At 35.6% G+C, this 25978-nt stretch overlaps 7 protein-coding genes across 11 annotated transcripts; 4 read left to right on the top strand and 3 right to left on the bottom strand.

The window, feature by feature from the left end:
- LOC123870567 (TM2 domain-containing protein CG11103) lies at positions 1 to 23944 on the top strand. Its single transcript, XM_045913936.1, has 3 exons — positions 1 to 851; positions 20518 to 20522; positions 23930 to 23944. Exon 1 carries the CDS (start codon positions 275 to 277, stop codon positions 812 to 814), a length of 540 nt encoding a protein of 179 aa, XP_045769892.1. The 5' UTR covers positions 1 to 274; the 3' UTR covers positions 815 to 851; positions 20518 to 20522; positions 23930 to 23944.
- LOC123870570 (40S ribosomal protein S13) lies at positions 1739 to 3010 on the bottom strand. The gene is made up of 3 exons (XM_045913938.1): positions 2869 to 3010; positions 2576 to 2703; positions 1739 to 2068 (listed from the first exon to the last, which is right to left on the bottom strand). Exons 1-3 carry the CDS (start codon positions 2889 to 2891, stop codon positions 1764 to 1766), a joined length of 456 nt encoding a protein of 151 aa, XP_045769894.1. The 5' UTR covers positions 2892 to 3010; the 3' UTR covers positions 1739 to 1763.
- On the top strand, positions 3178 to 3787 carry LOC123870571. Its single transcript, XM_045913939.1, has 2 exons — positions 3178 to 3408; positions 3486 to 3787. Exons 1-2 carry the CDS (start codon positions 3271 to 3273, stop codon positions 3696 to 3698), a joined length of 351 nt encoding a protein of 116 aa, XP_045769895.1. The 5' UTR covers positions 3178 to 3270; the 3' UTR covers positions 3699 to 3787.
- Positions 4879 to 8282, bottom strand: LOC123870566 (trafficking protein particle complex subunit 5). 2 transcript variants are annotated; one of them, XM_045913935.1, is made up of 6 exons: positions 7983 to 8282; positions 7221 to 7347; positions 6892 to 6975; positions 6248 to 6346; positions 5753 to 5880; positions 4879 to 4911 (listed from the first exon to the last, which is right to left on the bottom strand). In XM_045913935.1, the coding sequence occupies exons 1-5, from the start codon at positions 8132 to 8134 to the stop codon at positions 5782 to 5784; spliced, it is 561 nt and encodes a 186-aa protein (XP_045769891.1). In that variant the 5' UTR covers positions 8135 to 8282; the 3' UTR covers positions 4879 to 4911; positions 5753 to 5781. The 2 variants fall into 2 exon arrangements, with proteins under 2 accessions (XP_045769891.1, XP_045769890.1); XM_045913934.1 differs by lacking the exon at positions 4879 to 4911 and having other exon boundaries at positions 5023 to 5880.
- On the top strand, positions 8825 to 12538 carry LOC123870561 (THAP domain-containing protein 1-like). 2 transcript variants are annotated; one of them, XM_045913926.1, is made up of 5 exons: positions 8825 to 9052; positions 9543 to 9720; positions 10551 to 10670; positions 11434 to 11574; positions 12217 to 12538. In XM_045913926.1, exons 1-5 carry the CDS (start codon positions 8979 to 8981, stop codon positions 12481 to 12483), a joined length of 780 nt encoding a protein of 259 aa, XP_045769882.1. In that variant the 5' UTR covers positions 8825 to 8978; the 3' UTR covers positions 12484 to 12538. The 2 variants fall into 2 exon arrangements, with proteins under 2 accessions (XP_045769882.1, XP_045769883.1); XM_045913927.1 differs by lacking the exon at positions 8825 to 9052 and adding an exon at positions 9064 to 9129.
- LOC123870562 (ras-related protein Rab-39B) lies at positions 18616 to 21436 on the bottom strand. Its single transcript, XM_045913928.1, has 3 exons — positions 21196 to 21436; positions 20098 to 20449; positions 18616 to 19320 (listed from the first exon to the last, which is right to left on the bottom strand). The coding sequence occupies exons 1-3, from the start codon at positions 21301 to 21303 to the stop codon at positions 19112 to 19114; spliced, it is 669 nt and encodes a 222-aa protein (XP_045769884.1). The 5' UTR covers positions 21304 to 21436; the 3' UTR covers positions 18616 to 19111.
- On the top strand, positions 21945 to 25143 carry LOC123870551 (golgin subfamily A member 6-like protein 22). 3 transcript variants are annotated; one of them, XM_045913913.1, is made up of 5 exons: positions 21968 to 22218; positions 22296 to 22428; positions 22499 to 22610; positions 23242 to 23434; positions 24039 to 25143. In XM_045913913.1, exons 2-5 carry the CDS (start codon positions 22359 to 22361, stop codon positions 25080 to 25082), a joined length of 1419 nt encoding a protein of 472 aa, XP_045769869.1. In that variant the 5' UTR covers positions 21968 to 22218; positions 22296 to 22358; the 3' UTR covers positions 25083 to 25143. The 3 variants fall into 3 exon arrangements, with proteins under 3 accessions (XP_045769871.1, XP_045769869.1, XP_045769870.1); XM_045913914.1 differs by having other exon boundaries at positions 21994 to 22111; XM_045913915.1 differs by lacking the exon at positions 22296 to 22428 and having other exon boundaries at positions 21945 to 22111.
- The last annotated feature ends 835 nt before the right edge of the window (positions 25144 to 25978 follow it).

A 25978-nucleotide genomic window follows, 5' to 3' on the forward strand; every position in this document is an offset into this window, starting at 1 on the left:
GTTTACACAATGACAATGACAAAATCTTGACAAATTAAGACAAAAATGCGAAAACTGAAATTTTTCCAATTTTTTAACACGAACTGGAAAGGAAATTCCTTTTGAATTGGATAACTGTTTATATAGTAAACAATCAAATCAATCACAAGGACACAAGAGACGGAAGAAGACAGCTAGAGGTAGCCTTGTCTCTGAAACCGAAAAGTCTAAGAAAAAGGAAGAATCATGTTCAACAACTTTATACATTAAAAGGAAGTCATAACTGCACCGAAAAATGTGTCCATTTCATACAGTAGCTGCAATACTAGCTTTACTACCGCTAAGCTTCTCTGAAAGTGATCCATACTCAAAAGAGCCGTACCGTCCACTCGGGCCTCTAGTCAAATGCAGTTTCCTGCCTCTCGACTTCTTAGACTGTGACGAGCCTGTAGACCACAAAGGTAACGAAACGGCAAAAAAAGCGGTGAAACACGGCTGCGTAAAATTTGGAGGCGTGAGGTACGAAGATGTTGAAAGAACTAAAGTGCAATGTAAAGCACTGGATGGGATAGAATGCCACGGCAGTCGCAGCTTTCTTAGAGATGGTTTTCCTTGTGTGCGTTATTCTGGACACTACTTTACTACAACACTTATTTACAGTATTTTGTTAGGCTTCTTAGGCATGGATAGGTTTTGTTTGGGCCAAACTGGTACAGCAGTTGGGAAGCTATTAACGTTAGGAGGGTTGGGCATTTGGTGGATAGTTGACGTTGTATTATTGATTACTAATAATTTGCATCCTGAGGATGGTAGTAATTGGAATCCATATGTCTAAGTTAAAATAATTGCATATTAGAAGTTTTTAATAAAGTGTTCAATCTATGTAATATAATCACTTTCAAATCTATGTATCACTTATATGAATTGTACATAATATGTAAGCTATTAAAGGATTAGGTAATAATTTAATGTGTAAATGTAACGTTTGCGGGAAACCTGAACATCTTTAAATCTTGTTTTTTCTTTAATTGTTACCAATGCAAATGTAAATACTCCTGCATAAGTTATTAAAAGTTTGAAATAGTGCAAATATTTTTATTATGACCAATAGAACCCATCAAAGGAATTAAAGAACACAAAACAAAAGGACCTCAATATTCATTCCCTTGGCACACAAATCTTTCTGCTGGACAATGGAACATGGCTGTGTCCACTGAACTGATTCCTAGTCCCATGGATCATCATCACACTGAACTAAATGTAGTTTTAGTTTATTAACTGTTCTGCCTTGACATGCACAGGCAGAACAGTTAATACAATTTTTTTTTTTAAATTCAAAGTATTACCTATTTAGTAGGGCACTTAGGTATTTGAATAAAAAATCTATCAATTTAATTTCTATTTCAATTGTCAAATGAATCTACTTTGCATAGCTACTAAGTGAAGTTAGCAGAAAGCGCAATACTGCACCTATTGGCATTTGAATAGGTTTAGTATTCCATGAATAGGAATAGAAATGCTTATGGAAATGGGAAGCACTATTCCAATTTTTTAAAATTTAGACTAGCTCTTAGCTATAATCAATGGCTGCTGGAAAGTGATGATGCAGCCTAACAGGAGTGTGCTTGCTTAGAAGATGCCTATTTACTCTTGATATTAATACTTTTAGTATGAAGATCTATTAAATGTATTAATTGGACTATTGTTGAAGCTTCATTTAAAAAGGAAATATCCAAGTGTATAAATAAAAAAAATGTAATGGAGTTTACATAGTTTATTTAAACTTAAGCCACTAAAGCGGAAGCAGTGCTCGACTCATATTTCCAGTTAGGAGGGAGTACACTCTTTGTCTTGTAATAGCGCGCCAATCTGTGGATTCTGGACTCTACAAGAATGAGCCTGAATTTGCTGTCCTTGTCTTTCCTGTTCCTTTCTAAGTGCTTCCTCATGGCGACAGCTTTCTTGATAAGGTAGTACAGATCCTCTGGTAGATCAGGAGCGAGGCCCATGGCTTTCATGATACGGAGGATCTTTTTGCCTGTGACGAATCTGACTTGGGCAACTCCATGAGAATCCCTGAGCATGACACCTGGAAATAAATTAAACTGGTCATTAAGTTATCCTAATCCATGTACTGTACATGACTGTAACAGTCTACTGCATTATAATTCCAAGAAAACCCCTATGAAAGAGGGGGTCCCCTTAATACTGAGAAATGTCGCTGGGTTATAGATAGGTGGCATTTTACTTCTATGTTATAGTAAGTTGACTTATGTTTATCCATAGCATGTTTTGGAAGACAGACATCAGTGTAAAAACTGTTGTATACCCAAATAAGTTTGGAACCCTAAACAGACTCTGCTAAGTAGGTGGTATTTAGCAAGATCTGTTTACCGTGCTAGAGCTGGATAACTATGTATTATTAGAGTTCAAATGCCAATTTATTTGACAAACAGAACCATTCAGTTGAAACTAGTAAATCTTTGTTTAGCATAATAATTAAGAAATATTAGTCTTTAAGAAGCTATGGGAAGTGTTAATTAGAACTTATTTCTAGAAATATACGCTAAGGTATGACAAAACAAGGACTTCTTACCAATCTGAGAAGGAGTGAGGCCCTTCTTGCCGAGTTTGAAAATCTGTTCCTTGACATCATCCGCGGTTGATTTTAGCCAAGTGGGTACACTTCGGCGGTATGGCAGCGCCGATTGTGAAATACCCTTACTGAAACACAAAATAACACACCATTCAAGTAGGCCATGTGGTTGACGTTCACTTTGTATAGGTTATCTTATCACTAAAGCAATTATTTTCTTCTATATAAGTAACTGTATCTTTTAGCATGTTTTGTAAATCATTTTTTCACAAATGAATAATAATAAAAATTACCCAGGTGCGTGCATACGACCCATGGTTGCGGCTTAAAAAATTTGCCGACCTGACAACGACAACAAGGGAAATCAAAAAGATCAAATATGGCGTCCGGAAGATGGAGTTTCGTTCAATGGTCTATTCTCATTCGTTTATATTTTTATAAAACTATTTTCAGTCTGTAGTCTATGCTTTGTCTATACTCATTCACTCCTTTTTAGGGTTGCCAATTTTTCCCTATTTCTATTTCCCAATTATTTTGTCTATAATGTATTTTGTCTGAGGTCATATGTCACTTGTGGTTGACACTGGTGTCAGCTGTCTACTTATGTTTTTTGACAGAAAATAACCTGCGAAGACCTTGTAGTAGTTAGTTGGGTCCCAAATCCCAATTTTAATATTTTAAAAACATTAGGGAAAATGGCAGAAAAGTATGGAATATCAGATGGCGATTTCAAACTTATACAAAAGCAGGCCGAAAGGCGGGCTGAAATGAGACGCGAGTTTCTTAAACAACGGACAAACCCTTGGAAACATGCAGCCGAAGCTGGATATGTCGTGAGTTAAATTACGTAATTATTTTTATTTTAACATAACAAACTATGAACTAAAATGGTAATTTCATCTGGTTCTAGTTCGACCCGGCCCACCAGAAATTTATATCAATGAAAGTCACCCAATTCGACCGATTCCAACCTAATCGGAGAACAAGTCTATTCGGATTTTTCACGATTATTGTGCCCATGGTAACTTACGGATACTTTATTTGGCACGAGAGAAACGGTCGTGAACAGAAGATCAGAGCAGGAGAAGTACCGTACCGGGACAGGCTTTTCAAACTTTCTTAATTAATGTATAGTTGAAAAATGATAGAAAAGTGCTTAGCAAGTGTATAGATCATGGGCTTATTGAATATATTTAATTTTATTATTTCAAACGGCTTTTCTTCTTGACTGTCCTTAGGCAAACTTTACCAGCCAGTATAAGGGTCTTGAAACTAAAAAAAAATAATTAGTTATTGAATATTGACAATTTCATTGACACAAATTCAGAATGATTTGTCAAGATAGTAATTGTATAAGTGCGTCTTGTAAAAAACATTGAAAAATGCAGAAATGTGGATTTTCTGAGACTGAATGTAAAATAATTTTGGCTCAAATAGAAAGGCGAGCCAAATATAGAAAAGAGTTTTTGAAACTAAGAACTGATCCTTGTATGCATTCCAAAGAAGCTGGTCACGTTGTAAGTATATCTTAGCATAAATCATTGGCCAAGAATAGGTTCAACTGTAGTTGCAAGCACCTCTAACCTTTCAGAGTTATGTGTATTTTATGCATTTAAATATCATTTGCACCTGCATATCTCTGAGTTCTCCATAATGTTCTCAAAGGTGTGTGAGTCTGCCAATCCCCACTTGGCCAGCATATTGCATTCTCATTCTGAGAGCCTGAGTTCAGTAGATCCAATGATGGGTTATTGTTTAGAATGATGATTTCAGTTTGATCCAGCGCTCCAAAGGTGGCTTTCAATGAAGACCTGTCAATATGAATACTTCAAGGCAACTCCGAGGACTGCTTTATTTGGTTTCATGACTATAGTGGTGCCGATGGTGGTCTATGGGTATGCAGTGTGGAAACAGAGAACCACATTTTTGGAAGACTGTGCAGAAGGGCGTATCCGATATCGTGATAGAATTAATAAATTGGCATAGAAATTATTATTGTTAAATATACTATTATTCATTACAAAGTGAATGTGTCACGAAACACTTGTTCTTAGGTAAAACACAGCAGAGATCTTGGACAAAGTCGAGATCTTTAGAGCATACTTTGACTTTTCACTTAAAATGAATTACTGATTACTAGCTGATGCCCGCGTGGATTTACGTTTTTCAAAATCCCGTGGGAACTCTTTGATATTCCGGGATAAAGAGTAGTCTATGTGTTAATCCAGGGTATAATCTATCTCCATTCTAAATTTCAGCCAAATCCCAGTACTTTTTGCATGAAAGAGTAACCAACATAAATACATACAAACTTTCGCATTTATAGTATTAGTAGGATTATTACGCGTACGCAAGCGTTCCATATAGCCACCTTATAGCCGGGTAGGTACCTATCCATGTTGTAGTTGACAACTTAAAAATCAGGTTAAAAAAATAAAACACCAATCCTCTTTTAAAGTATAATATTATTTTTATTGTTTAGGTATATTACTTTTTACAATAATCAATATATTTTAAAGCTATAAACAGAGCTTAATACTTGAGCTGAAGCAGCAGAGTGACTTAATATCCCAAACTCCACGTTTGATTCTCTGCCTATCAAGCTAAATAAGGAGTTTTTTCAATTGTTATAGTTTAGTGGGCATAAGCTGATACTAGTTACCATGTTTCATGTGGCTTGTACCTATAAGCTATAGTGCGTACTGCATAGTAATAGTAATTTCCAAAGAAACCAACCTGAACATGTCAAAAATATAGTTAACAACTTTTAAGTACCTACTAGTAAAGACTTATCTTTAAATGATGATGCAGTCTAACTATGAAGAGGTATGGCAGTTTTATTAAGCTCTCACCTCTTAACGGTTTCTACAATACACAGCAACAAACCAGTACACTAAATTGCTGCGATACTGCTTTGTTGTTAGCGTGGTAACTAGCCACGGCCAAAGCCTCCTTAGCCACAGCCAAAGCCTCCTATCAGACCAGAGACAATTCAGAAATACTTACTATTGAAACTACATTGAAAAGTATTGTATCCCGCTTTTGTGGGAGTTTCTAAAAATCCAGCCCTTGTCTACATTGAAAAGGGAACCTCTGTGCAAACTTAAAGCTTTTTAGGTCCAAGGGTTTGGACGGGCATTGATGGGGCAGTCAGTAAGTCAGTACTTTTCTTTTTATTAAGTATAGTTATATATTAGTTTTAATATTTATCGATCATCTAAACATTTATCTCTCGCTATGACAAAGTCTTCAAACTTGACCATGTATGTTGTCCCTTTGTGCCAGTGTGCTGTCACTTTTGCTGGCTGAAAAATAAATAATAATCCATTGAACCAAATGGTATACATAGACAGGCTATTTCAAACAAAAATCAAGTTGTAAGCAAAAACGAATTGTAGCCCCCAATTTTGGTTTATTCAGAAAGAACTAGCCGATGCCCGCGACTTCGTCCGCGTGGATTTAGGTTTTTCGAAATCCCATGGGAACTCTTTGGTTTTCCGGGATAAAAAGTAGCCTATGTGCTAATCCAGGATATCATCTATCTCCATTCTAAATTTCAGCCAAATCCGTCCAGTAGTTTCTGCGTGAAGGAGTAACAAACATACACACAAACTATCACCTTTATAATATTAGTGCATAATTTACACATTTTTAGCAAAAAGGTAAACTTACAAATCCCCCATTTGTCAGCACAGCCTCTATAATGCCAGCATTGAATGAGGCACAGTTGAGAGATCCTTTGTCTTTGGGCACACTTATGAATTTGTTCACCTGCAAACAGAAATCATCATCATGATCATTTCAAGACTTCTCTAGCTCATTGCTGAGAATGGTCTCCTCCTAGGTTGAAATCTATAGAGCACACTTTGACTTTGCTCAGACTTCAGACACTGTTAAAACGAGACAGCGTTATACCGCTGGCATAAATCTGTCTCGTTTTAACTGAAACTTAAGTCTAAGCAAAGTCAAAGTGTGCTCTACAGATTCCAACTTTAGAATGAGAAGGGTTTAATCTATAATCTGTGAGTTAAGTGCTGATTGGCAGACTTTTCTCACTTATCTTTGAGAATAGCATTGAGAATTCTCAGGCAAACAAATTCCTCACGATTCCTTCATCACTAAATGTTTATTTAATTGCTCAAAAGGAACTTAACTCTGAAAATTGCAGGTTGGTGCTTGGTATCACGCAAAATAGAAAACTAACATTTTAATCATTAGGTTATGAGTATGACCATTCATACATTGTTGCTTTTGTACTTTTCATAAGCAAAAGAGAAAATTACTACGCATCATTCAATTTCCCTTCAAATACTAACCAAAGCATCTTTTTCAATAATGTAATAAGTTCTTTCATCATCATTTGCATGTTCCAATTTGTCTGCTTCTTTGCCAAATAAAACCTGGAATATAACAATGAAAAAATAATATCATATGTAAGCACATCTATTACATTTTGACTGATGCCAAAGGAGCATCCATACTTTGGGATATAGTATTAGGCAAGTCAGACTCGCACTTGACCAGTTTCTTCTGACATAGACAAAGTAGTCCTATAAGGGTTCCTTTTGAGGTATGGAACCCTAAAAACATTGGCACCTGAAAAATTTTATGATTGTAGGTTGAAAAATTACTATTGTAATATTACCTTCCACAGAGTAGACTTGACAAAGAGCAACATGTTGAGTAGTTTGATCTCTCTCTTGCTGTTTCTTTCTCTTACAAAATATAAATCCAGGATTCTTGTTCCAACATCGTAGCCCATTTCTGACAATCTGCAAACCAACACTTACTAATTTGTACAGGGCTTTGAAGATTTAGGCCTACCTAGTAATCTGTTTTTTTTTTTTTTGGAAAATAATGGCTACTCATAAAACCTGTATTAATCAATAGCTGGTATCAACAGGTGGCTGGACAGTTTTATTGATGACATTATAGTGGATTGTAAATGATAAGAGTGTGGATTTAAATTTCAGTTCATTCCACAATGTGCTAGATTGCAATTACTTTTATACACAGACATAATAATGTAAATCGAATCTTTTTAAGAGTAAACCCTAAGTTCTTGCTAGTTCTTTAAGATTTTTAAAAATCCTGGGGAAACTGGATTTACGAGGACAAAAGAAGGTTATCAAGTAGATAATGCCCCCCAACTTCTCCCATGTGGATATATGCTTTTTTAAAATTCTGTGGGAGTTTTTGTTTTTCCGGGACTGCGGAAAGCGGCCTATCTTGTTGATGCAAGCTATCTCAGTAGGTACATACCCGTCAAAAGCTAGCAGACAGACACACTTTCGCATTTATAGTATTACCAAAAATACCATGTTCTAATAAGAAAAAGAAAGCAGTCTAATCAAATTCATTGATTTGAAAGATGCCATATTGGTTAGTAAAACAAGTGAATACTTACTTAGTTTGTAGCTCATGGATAGAATGCGATCGGCTCTGGGAGTACTGGACGATTTCTGAAAATAATAGGGCGTAGAGGGCCAAAGATACCTCCCCTTTGCCTTTGCTTAGGGGTTTGTCCAGTATTGATGTTTTGGATCTACTAGACGACATTGTTTTGATAGTGATATAGCTATTGAATTACATTAAAATTATTATAGATAAACTATTTACATTGATATCTTTTGTAGCTTTTTTAAATTGCAAATATTTTACACTATAATAAAACAGCACTTGTTGTATTGTGGTATTAGTACATAGTACATACTCTTTGGTGGTATATATCAAAGAGTATGTAATGATGGTCATGTATTTGGGGGGTTTTTTTTTAATTTATTTTACGGCCCTGGATATCTCTCCTTAGCTCATTGTACACTATGAGAATATAAGCAGTACTTTCAAAATAGACATTCAAGGGTACAATAATTCGCATCTAGAGCTAAATATTGGTATGAGTATGAATGTTGGAAATACCAATATGAATGAACTGTGAAAAGTCCCCATCGATCCCACAATTAGCACATAATCTGTAATTCAAAGTCAAATGTCATAAAAATGAGTGTTTTGCATTTTCCAGCTAAACGGTAAGTTTTGTCATAAAATATTATGTCAAACAAAAATTGTAGACCATATGATTATCTGATACGTGTAATCAGAATAATATTATCATGAAGAAGAAAAAAAACAGGGAAATTCAGATTTTTTACTTAGCAACACCACAAAGAAGAGGGTAAGCGTGACCACAAAGAGTGTGACCATCATAGAGATGTGACCACAGAGCCGTAACACTCACAGGTCACAGAGTAAGTAACACCAGTGACATTTTACAAGATGGCGGCGTTAGTTCCGATTGGTTCCGATTTTCTGCTTTCATAGTAATCTACTATCGATGATTAACGCAATGATGCTTTAAATATTATTATCAGATCTATTGTTTTTATAGGATTATAATTCTATCATGCCCAGGTGTAGCATTATACAGTGTGGATCTTCTTCAGAATATCCGTCTGGAATTGGATTGACTTTTCATAGGTTAGTGACTATTTTTTGTTGGAAAAGTTATGTTTCTTGTTTTTCCGTCAATGTTTTCATTATTTTATCATGGCAAGGTATGTATGTACATACTTATTATAACACTAGATGATGCCCGCGAGTTTGTTCGCGTGGATTTAGGTTTCTTTTGGAATGGATTTCGGTTTATTTTCTCGTGGGAACTCTTTGATTTTCCGGGATAAAAATTAACCTATGTGTTAATCCAGGGTATAATCTATCTCCATTTTAAATTTCAGCCAAATCCGTCCAGTAGTTTTTGAGTGATTGAGTAACAAACATCCAAACATCCACGCTTTCACATTTATAATATTAGTAGGATTATATTGAGAGGCTATTGTTAAAATACCTATGCGTACTAATGCATTGCTACCTATCATCCCCTCGGAAAATTCAAGAAGCTGTGTGTCACTGTTCATTGAATATCTAATTATGGCCTGTGTCTTATTCTAATACCATATCTATTCTCCAGGTTTCCGACAAATCTAGAGTTAAGGAAAAAATGGATAAATGCTATAGGTGTGCAAAATATAAATCCTCGACATAAATATCGTTCTGTTTGTTCAAGACATTTTAAGGAAAGTGAATTGAACAAAACTCTTAATGTAATGAGACTGCGAGATAATATAGTGCCTTCACTTTGTTTGGAGGTAAATAATATCGAAGTCTTATTCTTAATTAGTAACATATGCTGTGACTTCATTTGCATGGATTAAGGTTTTAAAAATTCTGTGGGATCTTTTTATTTTGCATGATAAAAAATAGCCTGTATCACTCTCCAGATATTTATCTGTACAAAAAAAAAAACCATAATCTGTTGCTCTGTTGTGGCGTGATTGAAGGATAAACCAATAAATATTCAAAGAGTCATACTTTCGTATTTATAATATGAGTAGTGATTTGAAAATATTTTCCTATTAAGTAGTTACTTATCTATTAAAACATCATCAACCTGTATACCTATTGACAGACTTCACACACCTTTGAGAATACATATATGGAAAACTCTCATTGAACCTCAGGCATGCAGGCTAGCTCACGAATTACGATGTTTAGTAAGAGATATAGTTGAAAGAACATCATGGAGAATCAATGAGTTCCCATGGGATTTTAAAAACTTAAATCCACGCGGACGAAGTTGCGGGTATCAGCTAGTGTAATCTACCAATCAAATAAAAACGGGTCAAGAGTTCCCTACCATCACACAAGAAATAAGACTTTTTAATTTGCATGGTGGCCATTTTGAATGTTTTATTATTTTTTGTTATAGGGGCAATAGAAATACAAATTCTGTGAAAATTTTAAATCTCTACCTATTACGTTCACTAGATAGTACAGTCTGCTGACAGACAGATGGGCGGAGTATTAATTAGGTTTAGTAATAGGGTCCCGGGTCCCGTTGGCACCTTTGGGGTTAGGGGCTAGGGCACTCTTAAAATGGCAAACATATTTACAAACATAATACATATGTCTTTTACAGAGATCCAGTTTATCTACCACATCGTATTTAAGTGAAAAGGACAATGACCAAGAATTGCATGAGTTTGGCAAAACATTGCCACATTCACAGAATATGTCAGAAGATGAGGATTGTTCAGAGGTACCTAATTCTTTGTTATAATACAAGACGATACCGGCAGCTTCGCATGCGTGGATTTGGGTTTTTAAAAATCCAGTGGGAACTTGATTTTCCAGGACAAAAGTAGCGTATCTGTAATAGCCCATCCCCGGGATGCGAGGTATCTCTGTACAAAATTTTGTAAAAACTTTGTAACGGATGACCCTTTTTAAACTGGAATTTCAGCTACATATAGATGCAGACCTTGACGATACCTTGCAGTACGATGGTCGAAAGGTGAAGGAGGAAGCTGGTTATTGGGCACACTCTCCGAAGTATGAAAAAATGAAAATGAAAAATGTTTTATTAACAAAATATAGTCTTGTACAATAATTTCCCTGTGTCTGGTGGTACCCACACTAGGTAATCCTGTATCGTGGGTACCTAGTTTGCATTTACAATATCCCGTTTACAATTTTATTTGACACTCTGTTAAATTAAAGCTAACAGTATAACAATTATTGAGTATAAGTATAAGTATATCCTGTAGAACACCGATACTTGTAAATGTTTTAATAAATCAGCCTGTCTGCTGGACATAGGCCTTCCCAAGAGCGCGCCACTACACAAGATAATCCGTCTTCCTCATCCACCCACTTCCCGCTATCTTAAGTTCGTCAGTCCAGCGGGTTGGAGGTCGTCCCGCACTGCGCTTGCTGATACGCGGTCTCCACTCCAGAACATGTCTGCCCCAGCAGCCATGTAAATGTTTAATTGCATAAAAATATTTATATTTTATTTACAGACGCGAACGGCTAATTCATCCGCGTATATTTTAATTGTAAAGGACAATGTTCAAGAATTGCATAATTATTGCATTGTCGGTGCACCGTCACAGAACATTAACCCAGATGCCACTCAAGATGCCGTCAATAAAAGGGCAGAGGTAATAATCACACTTATAATATTACTAGATGATGCCCGCGACTTCGTCAGCGCGGATTTAGATTTTTTACATCCCGTGGGAGCTATTTAATTTCCCAGGATAAAAAGGTGCCTATGTCAATTTCTGGGACGCAAACTGCCTCTGTACCAAATTTTGTACATAAATCAGTTAAATGTATGGGTTTTAAAGGAATCCATGGGAACTCTTTAATTTTCCGGGATACAAAGTAGCCTATGTCCTTTCCAGAGATGTAAGCTGCACCAAATTCCATCAAAATCGGTTAATCTGTTTGGCCACGCTGGCGTTGATGATCCTGGGAATTCCAGAAAGTAGCAGATTTTGCCCATAAGTCATCTTGTACATGGCAAACGTGACCTGGCCCCCGTTTGTGTAAGAAAAACATTATTCATCGTTATCCTTATCGATGGCGAATTCTGCCCTTTGATTGGTTGATTCGCTGTTTACCTTTTTTCACAGCCAATCAAGGGGCAGAAATTGTTAGCGATTACGATAACCATGATGCGTTTTTCTTACATAATTGAGGGGGCTGACCAGTCCCATTTAAGTAAAGCGCTTTCCCAGTTTACTTAAAATATGTCTAACTCCAAAAGTTATAGCCATTTTGTAATTACATAATTTTAGGATCAGCGAAATTTGGAAAAAATCAAACAACTTACAGATAAATTATTGAAACAAAGTAGAAAAATTAGAACTCTCAACCAAAAAGTGAACAGAGGCGAGAAGAGAATTGCGGCTTTACGTAAAATTATTCAACAACAAAGATGTCTCGACCAGAAAGTGAGGAGAGGCAATAAGAAAATTGAGGCTTTAAGTAAAATTATTGAACAATTAGTGCCGGACAAGACCGATCTAGAATTACTCTTAGGCGACAATTGTATTGCGGAATAAGTATATAAGCCCACGGTTTAATCTTAATCGAAATAAACTTATATTTTATTTTTAATACACTGTGTTTTATTTCATTTATTCTTGCGCCATTAAAGGGCATGAGACGGGTCTGCCCGCGAAATTCAAATTTAATTTTTGCCTCAATAGCTCAACCGGTAAAGGAGTGGACTGAAAACCGAAAGGTCGACGGTTCAAACCCTGCCCGTTGCATAATTGTCGTACCTACTCCTAGCACAAGCCTGACGCTTAGTTGGAGAGGAAAGGGGAATATTAGTCATTTAACATGGCTAATATTCTTTTTTTTTTAAATTGGTTTTTCGCAATTTGTTAACTTATACGACAACGTATAGGCTTGACACTTTAATTGCGCCAATGGCAGTATCATGCTCACAGGTTTATATAAAAATCTTTACTTGAAAGGGTCCAGTTTAAGAAGTTAGCTATAGTATCGACTAATTTGTGAGTGACTCATATCAAACTCATTATTTTGCTAATTTCTTAAACTAAACACTTTCAAGTAAAGATTTTTATGTAACCCTGTGAAGATGATACTGCCATTGTCGGAATTAGAATGCTATAAGCCTACTTTGTCGTATTAATTTACAAATTGCGAAAAACATACTGCCTTTATTGGGTAAAAATAAATGGTCAGAAATCAGTGTAGGTAGGTACCTGCGTTTCTTTGAAATTAAGAACATCCTCCTTTTTTGGGAGCTGGTTAAAAATTGCTTTTGTATTTCTGCAAAATTTGCTATTATCTAACTAAAATAAAACGACATAATATTAACAAAAAACTTTATTTTATGTATTTATCAAGCATTTGTAACAGCGCTATGGAAAGATACTTGTATGAAATAAATAATTTTACAATGAATAAAAATTCTCCAATATTCACAATATAGGTCAGATACAGTATACAGACAGGTAGGTATAGTACCCGGCAGGAAATATTGTACATCGGGCTTTAGAAAGAGACAAAACGTCATGTAAGAATGAGTGACAGAGACAACGCTCTACGAAGCCGAAAGCTTTCTAAAGGTCGACGTACAATATTTCTTGTCGGCTACTGTAAATATAGTGTATGTGCAAAAAAAAGTTCGATTTGAATACGAGGCACATGACTGCTAATTGTACAATAAAAATCGGTTAAGTGCGAGTCAGACTCGCATACGCAAGGTTCCGTACCATTGCACTTAAAAGTACCAGTAAAAGTTTCATTGAATAAAAAAATATTTCGATTTAAAAGAAATCACTCATTTTTTTTTAAATTTTCATGGCGACCATTTTGAAATTATTGTTATTTGTGGTTGGAGCGGCAGCAGAAATACACATTCTGTGAAAATTTCAACTTTACCTATTACGGTTCATGAGATACAGCTCGCCGATAGATAGTCGGATGGACGGACGGCGGAGGCCTAGTAATATGGTAACGTTGGTACCATTCGGGTACGGAACCCTAAAAACACAAATGTAAACAAAGTCTTAGCCTTTTAAAAGTAGGTATTTGATTTGTTATCGAAACGTCGTTTTTGTATGGCCTCGACTTCAAGGGCAAAGTGACGAATAAATTATTATATTGAAGGCAACAGCTACTAAAATATTTCCAAACGATTACATACATTTTAAGTCTAAACAAGCTCATAAACGGGCTAGGTTTTCGAAATTTCGGCAATGTCTAGATGCAATTGTATAGCCGCGATATCGTCAATTATTATTAATGTAAACTCTCATTTACCTTAAATAGTAATTTAATGTCAATTAATTACGTAAACTATTTACGTGAGTAAAACTTACAGGTTTAATTTCGGCTTCAGCGATTAGAAAAAAGCTGTTGCGGAGCTCTATAAGCATATAAAATTCCTGATTAGCACCGATATCTCAATTAAATAATGACAACTTTAGTAATACATTTGTGTAGCACTGCAGCCAGCAAGTTTTACAGCAATTTTATAGCCCGTTTAAGAGTCACTTAAAATTAATCGTTTTGCCCGTAACTGGACGGTATTGTTTCACACAGTCACTGCCCTAAATACCAAAATTATTATGATTAAAGCACAATACAACAAACACAAAATATTATAAAGACATTGAATTAATCATAAATGTACTTATATTTTATTCTTTAAAGTTTAAGTTATAACGTAAGATCGCGCCAAATTTCTAGTCCGTTCTGAAAATTCGTTCAAATTGAGAGAAACTCGAGGTAAGTAGGAATAGATAAAGTTTGTAATATACTAACGATCGCCGGCGACTTCGCTCCTTTGGGAATTCAAAGACCGGCCTTATACCTGCATTTTAAAGGGAATTTCTGTCCAATTAGCTTTCTAGGTCCAATAGTTTAGGCTGGGCTTTGACGAGTATATCAGTGAGTCAGGTCTTTTCTTGTATAGGTAGGTACCTAGACTTAGGATCCATTCGTTCAATGTTCAGAGCATGCTAGTAGTTTGGAGCGACCTTATGTACCGCCCGTTAACTATAAAGGGTCCAAAGTAATGCCTAAAGATAACATTCCTTCAAAACGAGCTATATTTTTTCTATTTATTTAAGAAAAGTTTCCCTAGCGCGCTCCCCACCACACTGCATACAAACGTAGTTTGTTCTCATTTGAAAACACAATGAAATTTTGTAGACATGTTCTAAAAAACAAATGTTTGTGGTTTGCCATTTATTTCCGTAAAAATGTGTAGTTTCAAAGTTACACACAAATTTTTGAACCCGTGTGACATTATAACTACGAATTTTTATAGTAATCTGGAAAATTATGCACACAGATATTAATTGTGTCTCCAAAATTTCATTGAGTTTGACACGAATCAACTCCTCTTAACATGGGCCTTAATTTTTTAACCGACTTCAAAAAAAGGAGGAGGTTCTCAATTCGACTATGTTTTTTTATAGTTCACGGACGGCATAACTACTGAGCAAAAGCAATAATTGTTTAAATAAAACATTTTATTGATTCCATGACTATGCTCATACATACATACATAATATGTATAAATACTCGTAATATATTATATTTTTTTGCATTGGACAATGTAAAATTACAAGCAGAAAACACATAAATAAATAATAATAAGTATTACTTATACTTAAACTACATATTTAATTTTATTTATCATATTCAGTGATTGGTAGTATGACTGCAACATATGTTTTAAAAAAATATCTTTGCTGTGAAAAAATAGTAGTAATGAAGAAATTTGTTTCTTCAATAAATAGCGAGTGGGCCACCTGATGTTAAGTGATTACCAGTTACCACCACCCATAAACATTTGCAGCATCAGAGGAACCGCCAATGCGTTGCCGACTGTTCAGTTGATCCACCCCTTATTTAAGCATATACTAACCGCGCCAGCGAACGAAATAGCGTTTTTAGGGTTCCGTACCTCAAAAGCAAACAGGAACTCTAATAGGATCACTCCTTTGTCTGTCTGTCAAGAAAAGGGAGTTAAAACCTGTAGGGTTCCCATTGACTTAGAATCATGCTTGGCAGGTTGTCTTATAGCACAAGGAAAAAATCCAGAAACCTTGAGTTTGTAATAAGTACATTATTTAAAAAAACGTGTGCAAACAAATATAATTACTAAACCACAAATAGATGGCGCTGTACGTCATTAGCTCGCACGATTGTACGGTCGGCTAGGTGTGGGATCAAGTTTTATTTCTTGTACGATGGTACAAGAAATAATGGTACAATGATGGTACAAGGGTTCCCCTTCGTATGCGAGTCCGGCTCGCACTTGATCATTTTTTTGGTCTGTGACGCTAAGGCATACTTGGTGGAAAAGCGTCAGCGTGCTAAAACGGAAGGTAAGAAAAAACCGTTATATTTCTGGGGCTTGTAAAGTATTGTCTGTTGTTATATGAAGTTATAGAGGGTTGCAGTCACAAACCAAACAACATGTAGTAACATATTATTAGCTACATCTTTATATTGAATTCAAATCAGTGGGATTCTTTACATTACTTTTAACGCAGGTACAAAATTATTTACTACTTACTACAAAGTATGTAGTTTTTTTAGTCAGTTGTTAGTATTATCTTATACATAAAACTAACGTTTGTCCGTCTGTCTGTCCGTTACCTATGCGTTCACGCATCGTTCAACCAATTGAGTTGAAAATTTTTACAGTTGTTGTCGGCACTTACTGACATAGTACCACCAACGCACAATCGAAGGCATGCAAGTCGCATTGCAAGCATGCCGGACATTAGCTAGTTGTTAATAAAAAAATAGTTAAAATAAAACTATTAAAACATTTTGAACATTCTGTTTTTTAACTGTGAAATAACAATGAATCTGTTTTAAACTCTTTGGTCTGTCTTGTCTATGCTTATTGGAGATTACTTTTTAAAATTATTGAATAATTTTCGTATTTATTTACAGATAAATAAAACTAAGCTTTGCTGGCAGAATTTGGATAAAATTATTGGCACTATTGAAATGATAAAGATGGCAGCACACTCGCATGGCTGTTATAGTTCTATTCTTAGAAAATACGTTTGTTAGAATGTAAATGCGTTCCCACCTTTATCAGATTTGGTATTTAAACGCGTGCCAATAAAGAAACGAATCGAAACGAAGCGACTCTAATCATTTGTCTTGCTCATACACTATACATAGGTATACTGTGCAAGTGAGTCAAATGATTAACGTCATTCTTTTTGACGGCTCTGGGTGTTTCTAGCCTTTTAGGCCGTTTTCTTTATTGGTACGCGTTACACAAAACTAAAACTAAATAGATACGACACAGGTCATTGTAAGATTAGTTTAGTTTTGTGTTCAACTATATTGATTCTTATATAACTTTTAATGCAAAAGTTCATGGGCTGATTTTTCGATCGCTAAGTAAAAAACTGACTATTTATTATGGTAGATTTATCAGTACAAAAACTGTCACAACAAAACATCTTTAGTCTTTAAGGTACATGTCCATTGAAGGGGAGGGGAGCGAGGACGTGTTCAGTAAACTAATACACATAGGTGACACAAAAATTACACCTCAATAATCTGAAACTACTGAGCACATCTCTAGTGCTCAAGTAGACTGGCACCCTTAAACATTACTTAGCGATTGAAAAATCGTCCGCAAGATATCTTTAGAATCATAACTATCAACAGAGATCCCTATTTTTTATTTTTTAGTTTGTTTGACATTTACTACGCATATAATTTTTTACATTAATAGTATCATAGTATGCCTAGACATTAGGTACTTTAAGTTCATACTAGTTCATAGTTAGAAGGAATAGAAACGCCTAAAAAAAAAATATTAAAAAAATCCGTTATCAGTATTGAAGTTTAGTTTAAATTGAACTTGAGTTCAAATAGACTGATCTAGTTTGTCAACTCTGCACACTACTGGCTGAAATCATTTATTATTAAAATTAATGTATCTGCAATCTGTCCATAAGTTACTAGCAACGTTGTTATTTGTCTAAGAGACAATTTTTGACAGATAAAAATTTGCTAAATAAAGGTCTCAGCTCATTAGAGCCACCCTGCACCGCCTCGACTCGCGTGGTTAGTATTCTTTATAACATGGATTTCTATGGACATGCGCTCATTATATCAACTCCGAACGTGGCGTGGTTGATGTAGTGAGCGTATGGCCATCCTGTGGATGATGGACACGGACACGGGGCGGTCCGTCGTTCACATTGTGGTCTTCGGGTTGGTTGACGCGCTGTGGTTCTGGTGTACCTCTAACAGTGTTTGGGGGCACGTAGTTTCCCAGTGGTGGGTCTGTGGAAGCGGACATTCTATGGCAGAGTAACGAGGTGTCGTCGGTCCCTTGTGCTCTGTTGTCAGCGGTGGAATGGAACTTCGTGTGGTTTTTAGTCGGTAGGAGTCCGACATAACCACTGTGCTCCCCCGTGGCGGGTGGTATCCATGACGAATTTTCCTCTCGAAAAAAAAGTGAGCATATGTCCATATAAAGAATACTAACCGCGCGAGTAGAGGCGGTGCAGGTTGGGTGCCGGGTGGCTCTAATGAGTTATGACCTTAACTATAATATATTTTAACAACATTATTTTTCAAAAATTGTATGGTATTTTAATTAATAACTTATGGACAAATTGCAGATAGATTAACTGTTATTTATTTTGCGTTTTACGTATTTATGTTTGATGCGCAGAGTGTATTAATTCTTATATTTTTATTGTGAAAATCTATCATAAGTATGGCGTCAACATCAAAAAAAACCTTGTGCAAATTGTATACCTACACATTTAATAAAGTTATACTTATGTAATGTTATACGTTAATTCTATATTATAATATATGCGTCAATATTTACATTTCATATGCTTCAAGTCTAAACCTGCTAACTAAAATAAATAGAATTTAATTTCCCACAGCGGCAGCGTAAATCATGAGCAAAGTATGTCCTATAGGTTTTTTTTTAATTTACAGTCTAGCTCTTGGCTGCAGTCAGATGTGGCGGCAAGTGATGTGCAATCTAAAATAGATCGCGCTTGCCTGGAATAGTGCAATTTCAGTCTAAGTGTCCCCCTTTTTTGTGATGTCTAGATTACTGAAAAAAAAAGTCTGTTCCAGTTAAAAATTAGTTTAAATTAGCAGGTTTAAACCAAAAACTAAAACAATAATAAATATTTGTGTCTAACAACAGGTAGACTGTACAGTTTCTGCCTCGAGCAGGTTAAAGTCCATACCGTTGGGACGGTTGAAACCCGTCTTGATTCCGTCCCATCCGTCTTCCACTTTGTACTCACCCGTCTGTATACGGTTGTACACTTCTTGAGCGACAAGGATAAATGCCTGTTCAACGTTGGAGCCTGTTTTCGCCGAGGTTTCTACATGGTGTAAACCTGTAAGATATTTAGGTTTCAGATACAACTTACAAACTAGGCCTTGACTGCAATTTCACCTGGTGGAAGTGATGATGCAGTCTAAAATGAAGAGAGGCAAGAAGCCTAACCTGGACGCTGGGTAGGGGTATGGCAGCTTTTACTAAAACCAAACCCTTTTGTTTCTACACGGCATCATACCAGACCATCGCTTGGTGCAGGGCTTTGCCGGTAGGGTAATTTCTAGTCATGACTGAAGCATCCCACCACACCAGACGTTAGTGTCATGCACTTCATACATACATGCAAGCACTGCCTATACAAGAGATATGGCATTTACTCTATAAAATAAACTTTCTTTTTAACTACTTCACAACTTTCATTGATATTGAATAACCAAGTGTTATATTTTACAATATGAATAAAACCTGTTACATAATATTATGTAATTAAATGTCAATTGCTATAAATGTGTCCATAACTCAATAATTAATCATCTCTAATGAGACATGTTACATGCCCTTGATGTAACAGCTAAGTAATAAGTTCTGTTACATGCTGATAATAGAAATAACTCAACAGGCAAATGATTCAGCAAGGAAAGACAATATATCACTTCTCATATTATTATAAATGCAAAAGCGTTTGTTTGTCCTTGCAAGGGATCAACGTATTTGCATGGGAATAATTGAATACCTGGAGAGTGGCATAGACTATTTCTCATACAGACTCTTTCATATTTAAGTATAATATTATTATGTATACATATAAGTATGGATAAAAAAGTAAAGTAATTACCATTTTCCTCAGCAAACATTCTCGCTTCCTCACATGAGACTTCCCTCCAGGCTCCGTTCTTATTATCAGTTCCAACTAGATCCACTTTACATCCAACTAGAGCAAAGACTGGCCTGTGTGGCTCAATATGCCTCTTAGCCTCCATCATCCAAAGAGGTATATGCTCAAAGCTTGAACGATTACACACATCGTACACTAGAAGAGCCCCAACTGAGTTTCTGTAGTAGGATTTTGTGATGGATCGAAAACGCTCCTGCCCAGCTGTGTCCCACAGTTGAAGCTTAATTCTTGTACCATCTTGTACTTCAATGATCCTTGCGAAAAAATCAACTCCCACTGTGGGATCGGAGAGCTGAAAAATCGTCATCATCACCATTATCAATACTAAGCATGTGTATCTTCTCAGAATAAGGGCTTAAGCCTTAGTCCACCACTCAAGGGACAAGTGTGGATTGGCACATTTCACACACCTATAAGAGCTTTAGAGTTATGAACATTTTAAGTAATTAAATATTACTTGTTTTAACAGTGAAGGAAAACATCAAGTGGAAACCTGCATGCCTGAGAGTTCTTCATATAATGTTTTCGAAGGTGTGTTAAGTCTGCAAATCCGCATTTGGCCAGTGTGGTAGCCCTTCTCACTCTGACAGGAGACCAGTGCTCTGTAGTGAGCTGGCGATGGGTTGATTATGATGATAAGAACAAATAAGGTGTATGCCCGGGATCGAACCCCCGACCCCCAAAATAGGAGACCGACGTCTTAACTATTAGGTATTAGGTCGGACGATATTCGAACTTTTGTTCATAGTTACGTACCTAAACAAGTTTCATATTTCACCTTTACATCTATATTAGTTTCTGAATAAAATAGACAGACGGAATAATACCGAGTTGATTTCATAAAAACAAAACCTCCGTTCTTTCTTACTTTCAAGTATGGAACACAACAAAATAGGCAGCCTTACATTATAAGGCAGCAATGAAGTAAATATAGAATCTAAGTAGCAGAAACGTAATTAACCAAAAAATTTATGCGTAATTATGTCTCATATTCTGAGAACATGTTATACAACAACAATAACAAAGGTAAATACTTACCTCCGCGAATTTCCCTTCCGTGAAGTATTTTAGCAAGGAACTTTTGCCCACTGTGCTATCTCCAATTAGGATAAGCCTAAATTGATAATCGAATATTGGGTCAACCATTTTCTTAACATACAATAAGGAACAAACAAAGATTTCGTCAATTTATTTTGCGTTTTGCGTATTGAATAAATTTAATAGAATGAGAGAAGAGATGAAAGGATGAGATTATTTGAGAATGATGACCACAGACGAATAACATATATGACTCACAGAATACTTTTTTTCTCTCTCGTCTGGCTTTACAAAGATTAGCCAATGTCAAGTTTGTAGTTATTTGTAATAAAAAAAAAAACACTCCAAAAAGGCAGAGCCCGCCCGCCAGCTAACACCAACCCAACACAGATGAAATCCCCACAGAATTATAAAGTGCGTATTCATCAAATAGTACCTATAGCGTTATGTTGGCTCCCCTGTCTGTCCTAGTCATTGGCACGATATTTGCGTAAGAATACGCAGATTTTGTTTATTTTCATTCGATTTTCCTGAATGAATGAAATGAAAATCAAATGAAAATAAACAAAATCTGCGTCTTCTCATGCCAATATGGTGCCAACGACCACCCAACAGACAGGGGAGCCAACATAACGCCATAGGTACTATCCGTGAAACGCACTATACTATGCCAGCGCCACAATCTGTGGTTGCCAGCTCCTTATCAAAGCCATTCGTAGTTATTACATACTCTTTGGCCATTATTATTATCTGTGGTTCCCAGGTTCCCATACAGAAATTATTTTACAATTTCTAGTAAAAAAAAAGGTTTAAACCAAAGTTAAATTATTGTTTAAATAAATATACACATTATTTATATTGATGCATTCGTTAATTTATTTTAAATTAGAAGATTTAGCGTTTCGCGTTATTAAAGGTAACCTAAAATAAAAGGGGATTGACAAGTGACATTTCAAAAACCTAGCGTCTGGCGGCATTACTTTTGCATTATTAGTAGAGTTTATTTTCAAAACTATTAAATAGGTAGGTAATCACATTCACAAGATTTAAATAAGTGGACGTTGAAATTAATCATGCTATGGCATTTGTTAAAATTACAGCAGTGAAAGTTCTCTTGGTTATTTAGTTAAGTGTCGTGCCACCGTAGTCTCGTTACGAAAAACATGAGTTTCAGCCAAGCACTCGCTAAAATTAAGGAGAATGAAGAAATCCGAGCTAAATCGACGCCTATCGGTATACAACTTACCTAATATTTTGCTATTTTTACGTGTGTTGTGGAGGTTATTTTACTATTGTTTTTTAGCCATGGTGGCGCCAGAAGTGAAACAGAACACTGAGGATACAGAGATAACAAAAGCTTGTGCGGTTTTAGGATGCGACGAATCTAAAAATTTCAATTCAGATTCATTCTTCAGGTATGTAAACATCCCTACTGACACTATTCATATATAAATGTGAGTGTGTTTGTTGGTTTCTCCTTCAATCACGCCACAAACAAGGCAACTGATTGACGTGATTTGTTCACGAATATACTAAAGGCCTGAGGAATGATATGAGTATTGAAGACAGTATTCTTTTTATAGAATTTGATATATTTATTGCACAAAATTTTAAAATAGTGTTGTTTAGAAATACTTAAATTAATTATTATCAAAACATCAACAGCTCAATACTGAGCATGTCTTCTCAGAATGAGAAGGACTTAGGCTAGTCCACCATGTTGGTCAAATGCAAATTGGCACACTTGACACACCTGTGAGGACACTATGGAGAACTCTCAAGCATGCAATTTTTTTTGTGCTATTTTCCTTCATCATTAAAGCCAGTGAAATATAATTATTGCTTGTAAACATAACTTTGATTAGAATCGAATATTCAGAAATATTTGAGGTAAGGCCCAGGATCAAACCCCAGATCCTCTGAATAGGAGACAAGAGTCTGAACCACCAGGCTTCTTATTCTGAGAGGAAACCCTTAACTCAATAGAAAGATGCTACTTGTATAATATTTGATAGGGGCAAAGAATAAAGCAACAAAAACTTTCAGGTTTCCTGAGGACCCTAGCTATAGACAAATATGGACAGACCTCACTGGTAGGAACAATTGGACTCCCACAGACTATTCCTACATTTGTGTTCAACATTTTTCCGTGGACTGCTTTGAGTGTAATGCACATAACGCTGTGGTGCTCAATAGCAAGGCTGTTCCTTCCTTGAAGTTGCCTAAACATGTTTTAGAGGTACTATTTTTATATAACTTAAGTAGATTGCTAGCTCAATGAGTAGAATGAGGAATCACAATAAAAACTTGTTAAAAAAGGAAAATGTTACAACATGTATATTAATTTCATTACAAACTTGTACCACAACTTTAAGTTAAGCAGAACTATCAACTACACTTGTTTTGGATAACTAGGCACTTTTTTTGGGGGGAAAAAATATCTTGACACAAACTCCAACCTGTGAGAAATATTAGTAGTGGGTAGCAAATACGAGTGTACGTGATAACCTCGCTGTTCTAAGACAGAGCAGGACCGAGCAACACGTTCATCATCATCAAGTTCAAGACATTTTTTCTGAGGAATGTGCGGAGTACTGATGTGGAATTAATATCAAATAGGTACTTTAGCTCTAAGTCCCTTAGGCTCATGAAAGCTTCTAAATTGCAAATAAATCATAACTATAAGTTACTTAGGCAATGAACAAACAGATAGACAAACATTTTTATGTGTAAGATAAAAATGTGATGATGATTAATGAATACATCCTTACCCTTTTGTAAAACTCTACCCTTACCCTTTTGTAAAACTCTATCCTTAATACTCTTAAAAACCTTTTTTGTAGGTAGAATATATTGATGAAGAATCACTTGACAATGAATATGACGAGGATTATGATGATGAAGAAGAAGATGAAGATTATGAGATGAAACATGGAGTAGAAAATGAAGAACATTTACATGAGGAACATCTTGATGAAGATAGTTTTAGTGATGAATACAATAATTATCCGCAACAACATAAATATCAACATCAAAAGCCACAACAAAACCTACTACAACACCAACAACAAAATCAGCTACAACAACAACAAAATCAACTACAACAACAACAAAATCAACTACAACAACAACAAAATATTTCTAATTATGTTCAGAAAGATGTCCCTAATATTAGACGTTTAACGAATGGCACACCCAATTACGCAACTGAGAAACCAAGCACTTCCTACACAATTGACAAGAAAGTTGAACAATCAAATAAAATGAGAGAACAGCAAAGAGTCAAAGAACAAGAAAAAATCAAAGAACTTGAAAAAATTAAAGAACAGGAAAAGATAAAAGAACAGGAAAAAATTAAAGAACAGGAAAAAATCAAACAACAGGAAAAAATTAAAGAACAGGAAAATCTTGAATTGCTGAAATTATTTACAGAAGTCCAAGTGATGCAAAGGCAAGCGATAGGTTTAAAAGTAAAATTGAGAAACGGCTTGAGAATCAATAAACGTCAAAAAAGGACCTTAGCTCGACTAAAGGATCAAATAGATATAAAAAAGAATTTACTAGTGCAGAGGCGTAAGAAAAGGACGAGAATTTTATTATCTCTGCAAGATAAGATAAAAGAAGACACAAATGGATTGGTTCTAGCTATGCCCACAAGACATACAGACGATCTAAAGAATTTCGCACTAAGTATTTATAAGTACTCTCCACAGGCATACATCTATATCAGAAATTCCCTTAGGACGTTACTACCGAGTACAGATGTACTAGATTCGTGGATGTTGTCCGGCTATGAACCGACGAACGTTTTGACCAACAGTAACATCGTGCGGGTGGTTTCAGAATTGACTGATACAGAATTATCATGTAAAGTATCATTACGTTAGTCTAGTTAAATATTAAATTCGCGATATTTTTGTGAATAAATTCCAAAATTATTTTGATCTACTTTCGTTATTTTATTTATTTTTGTTCCATTTCTCGGGAAATCAACCATTTTAAGATTATTTTTAAAATCATTAGCTGTTATTTTAGATATGTAACATGATTGAATATTTTATTAATAATCGTGATTGTTTCCAAACATGGCGTCATTTGTAGAATCACGTTTGGAGTTTTGGGTTCTGTTAACATCGCGCATTCATTTACAGCATTTTCAAGCTTTGAAAATCTTGAGAAATCTCTAATGTACCAACAAGTTGATGATTCGTTCAAGAAAGTTGAATTCAAAAACTGAGATGATGTACGGACATCGCTCACGCAATGACAGCATTTTCAAGCGTTGAAAGTCTTTAGAAATTCCTAATATACCAAAAAAGTGGATGATTCTTTCAAGAAAGTAATTGATCGTCAAAAAATTCCTGAGATAAGTTCTATGGGCACCGCGCATGCATTTTCAGCACTTTCAAGCGTTGAAAATCTTTAGAAATACCTAATTGTGTCAAAAAGGGAGTGATTCGTATAATCAAGAAAGTTGACCTTCAGAGAATTCCTGAGTTGAATTCTATGGACATCGCGCGTGTATTTTAAACATTTTCAAGCTTTGAAATCTTGAGAAATCTAATGTGTCTGACTTTTGCGTAGGCCTGCCGTTGCCAATTAATTCTATTGGGAGGTCCCATTCGGAGTCTCAGGGTTGTTTACAGGATTTTTTTTATTGTTGAGGGCTGCTCGAGTTTTCCAAAATCTTCGTATTTTTTGGAGTGATTGTGGGTTTGTGGTTCTTTTGGGAAAGTTCCACGTAAATTAGTGTACAACGCCATCTTGACGCAACGTCTGTAGT

Source organism: Maniola jurtina, chromosome 12 (genome assembly GCF_905333055.1).
Source record: "Maniola jurtina chromosome 12, ilManJurt1.1, whole genome shotgun sequence".
NCBI classification, from domain to species: domain Eukaryota; kingdom Metazoa; phylum Arthropoda; class Insecta; order Lepidoptera; family Nymphalidae; genus Maniola; species Maniola jurtina.

Excerpts from the sequence above, each read along its gene's own strand:
- LOC123870567 (XM_045913936.1), top strand. The coding sequence starts at position 275 with ATGTGTCCATTTCATACAGTAGCTGCAATACTAGCTTTACTACCGCTA.
- LOC123870570 (XM_045913938.1), bottom strand. The coding sequence starts at position 2,891 with ATGGGTCGTATGCACGCACCTGG. Across the intron at positions 2,704-2,868 it reads GGTCGTATGCACGCACCTGG|TAAGGGTATTTCACAATCGG; the intron begins GTAATTTTTATT and ends TTTGTGTTTCAG. Across the intron at positions 2,069-2,575 it reads CCTCACTCCTTCTCAGATTG|GTGTCATGCTCAGGGATTCT; the intron begins GTAAGAAGTCCT and ends ATTTATTTCCAG.
- LOC123870571 (XM_045913939.1), top strand. The coding sequence starts at position 3,271 with ATGGCAGAAAAGTATGGAATATCAGATGGCGATTTCAAACTTATACAA. Across the intron at positions 3,409-3,485 it reads CAGCCGAAGCTGGATATGTC|TTCGACCCGGCCCACCAGAA; the intron begins GTGAGTTAAATT and ends ATCTGGTTCTAG.
- LOC123870566 (XM_045913935.1), bottom strand. The coding sequence starts at position 8,134 with ATGTCGTCTAGTAGATCCAAAACATCAATACTGGACAAACCCCTAAGC. Across the intron at positions 6,347-6,891 it reads TTATTGAAAAAGATGCTTTG|GTGAACAAATTCATAAGTGT; the intron begins GTTAGTATTTGA and ends TTCTGTTTGCAG. Across the intron at positions 5,881-6,247 it reads TGCTGACAAATGGGGGATTT|CCAGCAAAAGTGACAGCACA; the intron begins GTAAGTTTACCT and ends TTTATTTTTCAG.
- LOC123870561 (XM_045913926.1), top strand. The coding sequence starts at position 8,979 with ATGCCCAGGTGTAGCATTATACAGTGTGGATCTTCTTCAGAATATCCG. Across the intron at positions 9,721-10,550 it reads TGCCTTCACTTTGTTTGGAG|AGATCCAGTTTATCTACCAC; the intron begins GTAAATAATATC and ends TGTCTTTTACAG. Across the intron at positions 11,575-12,216 it reads CCGTCAATAAAAGGGCAGAG|GATCAGCGAAATTTGGAAAA; the intron begins GTAATAATCACA and ends ACATAATTTTAG.
- LOC123870562 (XM_045913928.1), bottom strand. The coding sequence starts at position 21,303 with ATGGTTGACCCAATATTCGATTATCAATTTAGGCTTATCCTAATTGGA. Across the intron at positions 20,450-21,195 it reads CGGAAGGGAAATTCGCGGAG|CTCTCCGATCCCACAGTGGG; the intron begins GTAAGTATTTAC and ends ACGATTTTTCAG. Across the intron at positions 19,321-20,097 it reads AATGTTTGCTGAGGAAAATG|GTTTACACCATGTAGAAACC; the intron begins GTAATTACTTTA and ends AATATCTTACAG.
- LOC123870551 (XM_045913913.1), top strand. The coding sequence starts at position 22,359 with ATGAGTTTCAGCCAAGCACTCGCTAAAATTAAGGAGAATGAAGAAATC. Across the intron at positions 22,611-23,241 it reads AATTCAGATTCATTCTTCAG|GTTTCCTGAGGACCCTAGCT; the intron begins GTATGTAAACAT and ends AAAAACTTTCAG. Across the intron at positions 23,435-24,038 it reads TGCCTAAACATGTTTTAGAG|GTAGAATATATTGATGAAGA; the intron begins GTACTATTTTTA and ends CCTTTTTTGTAG.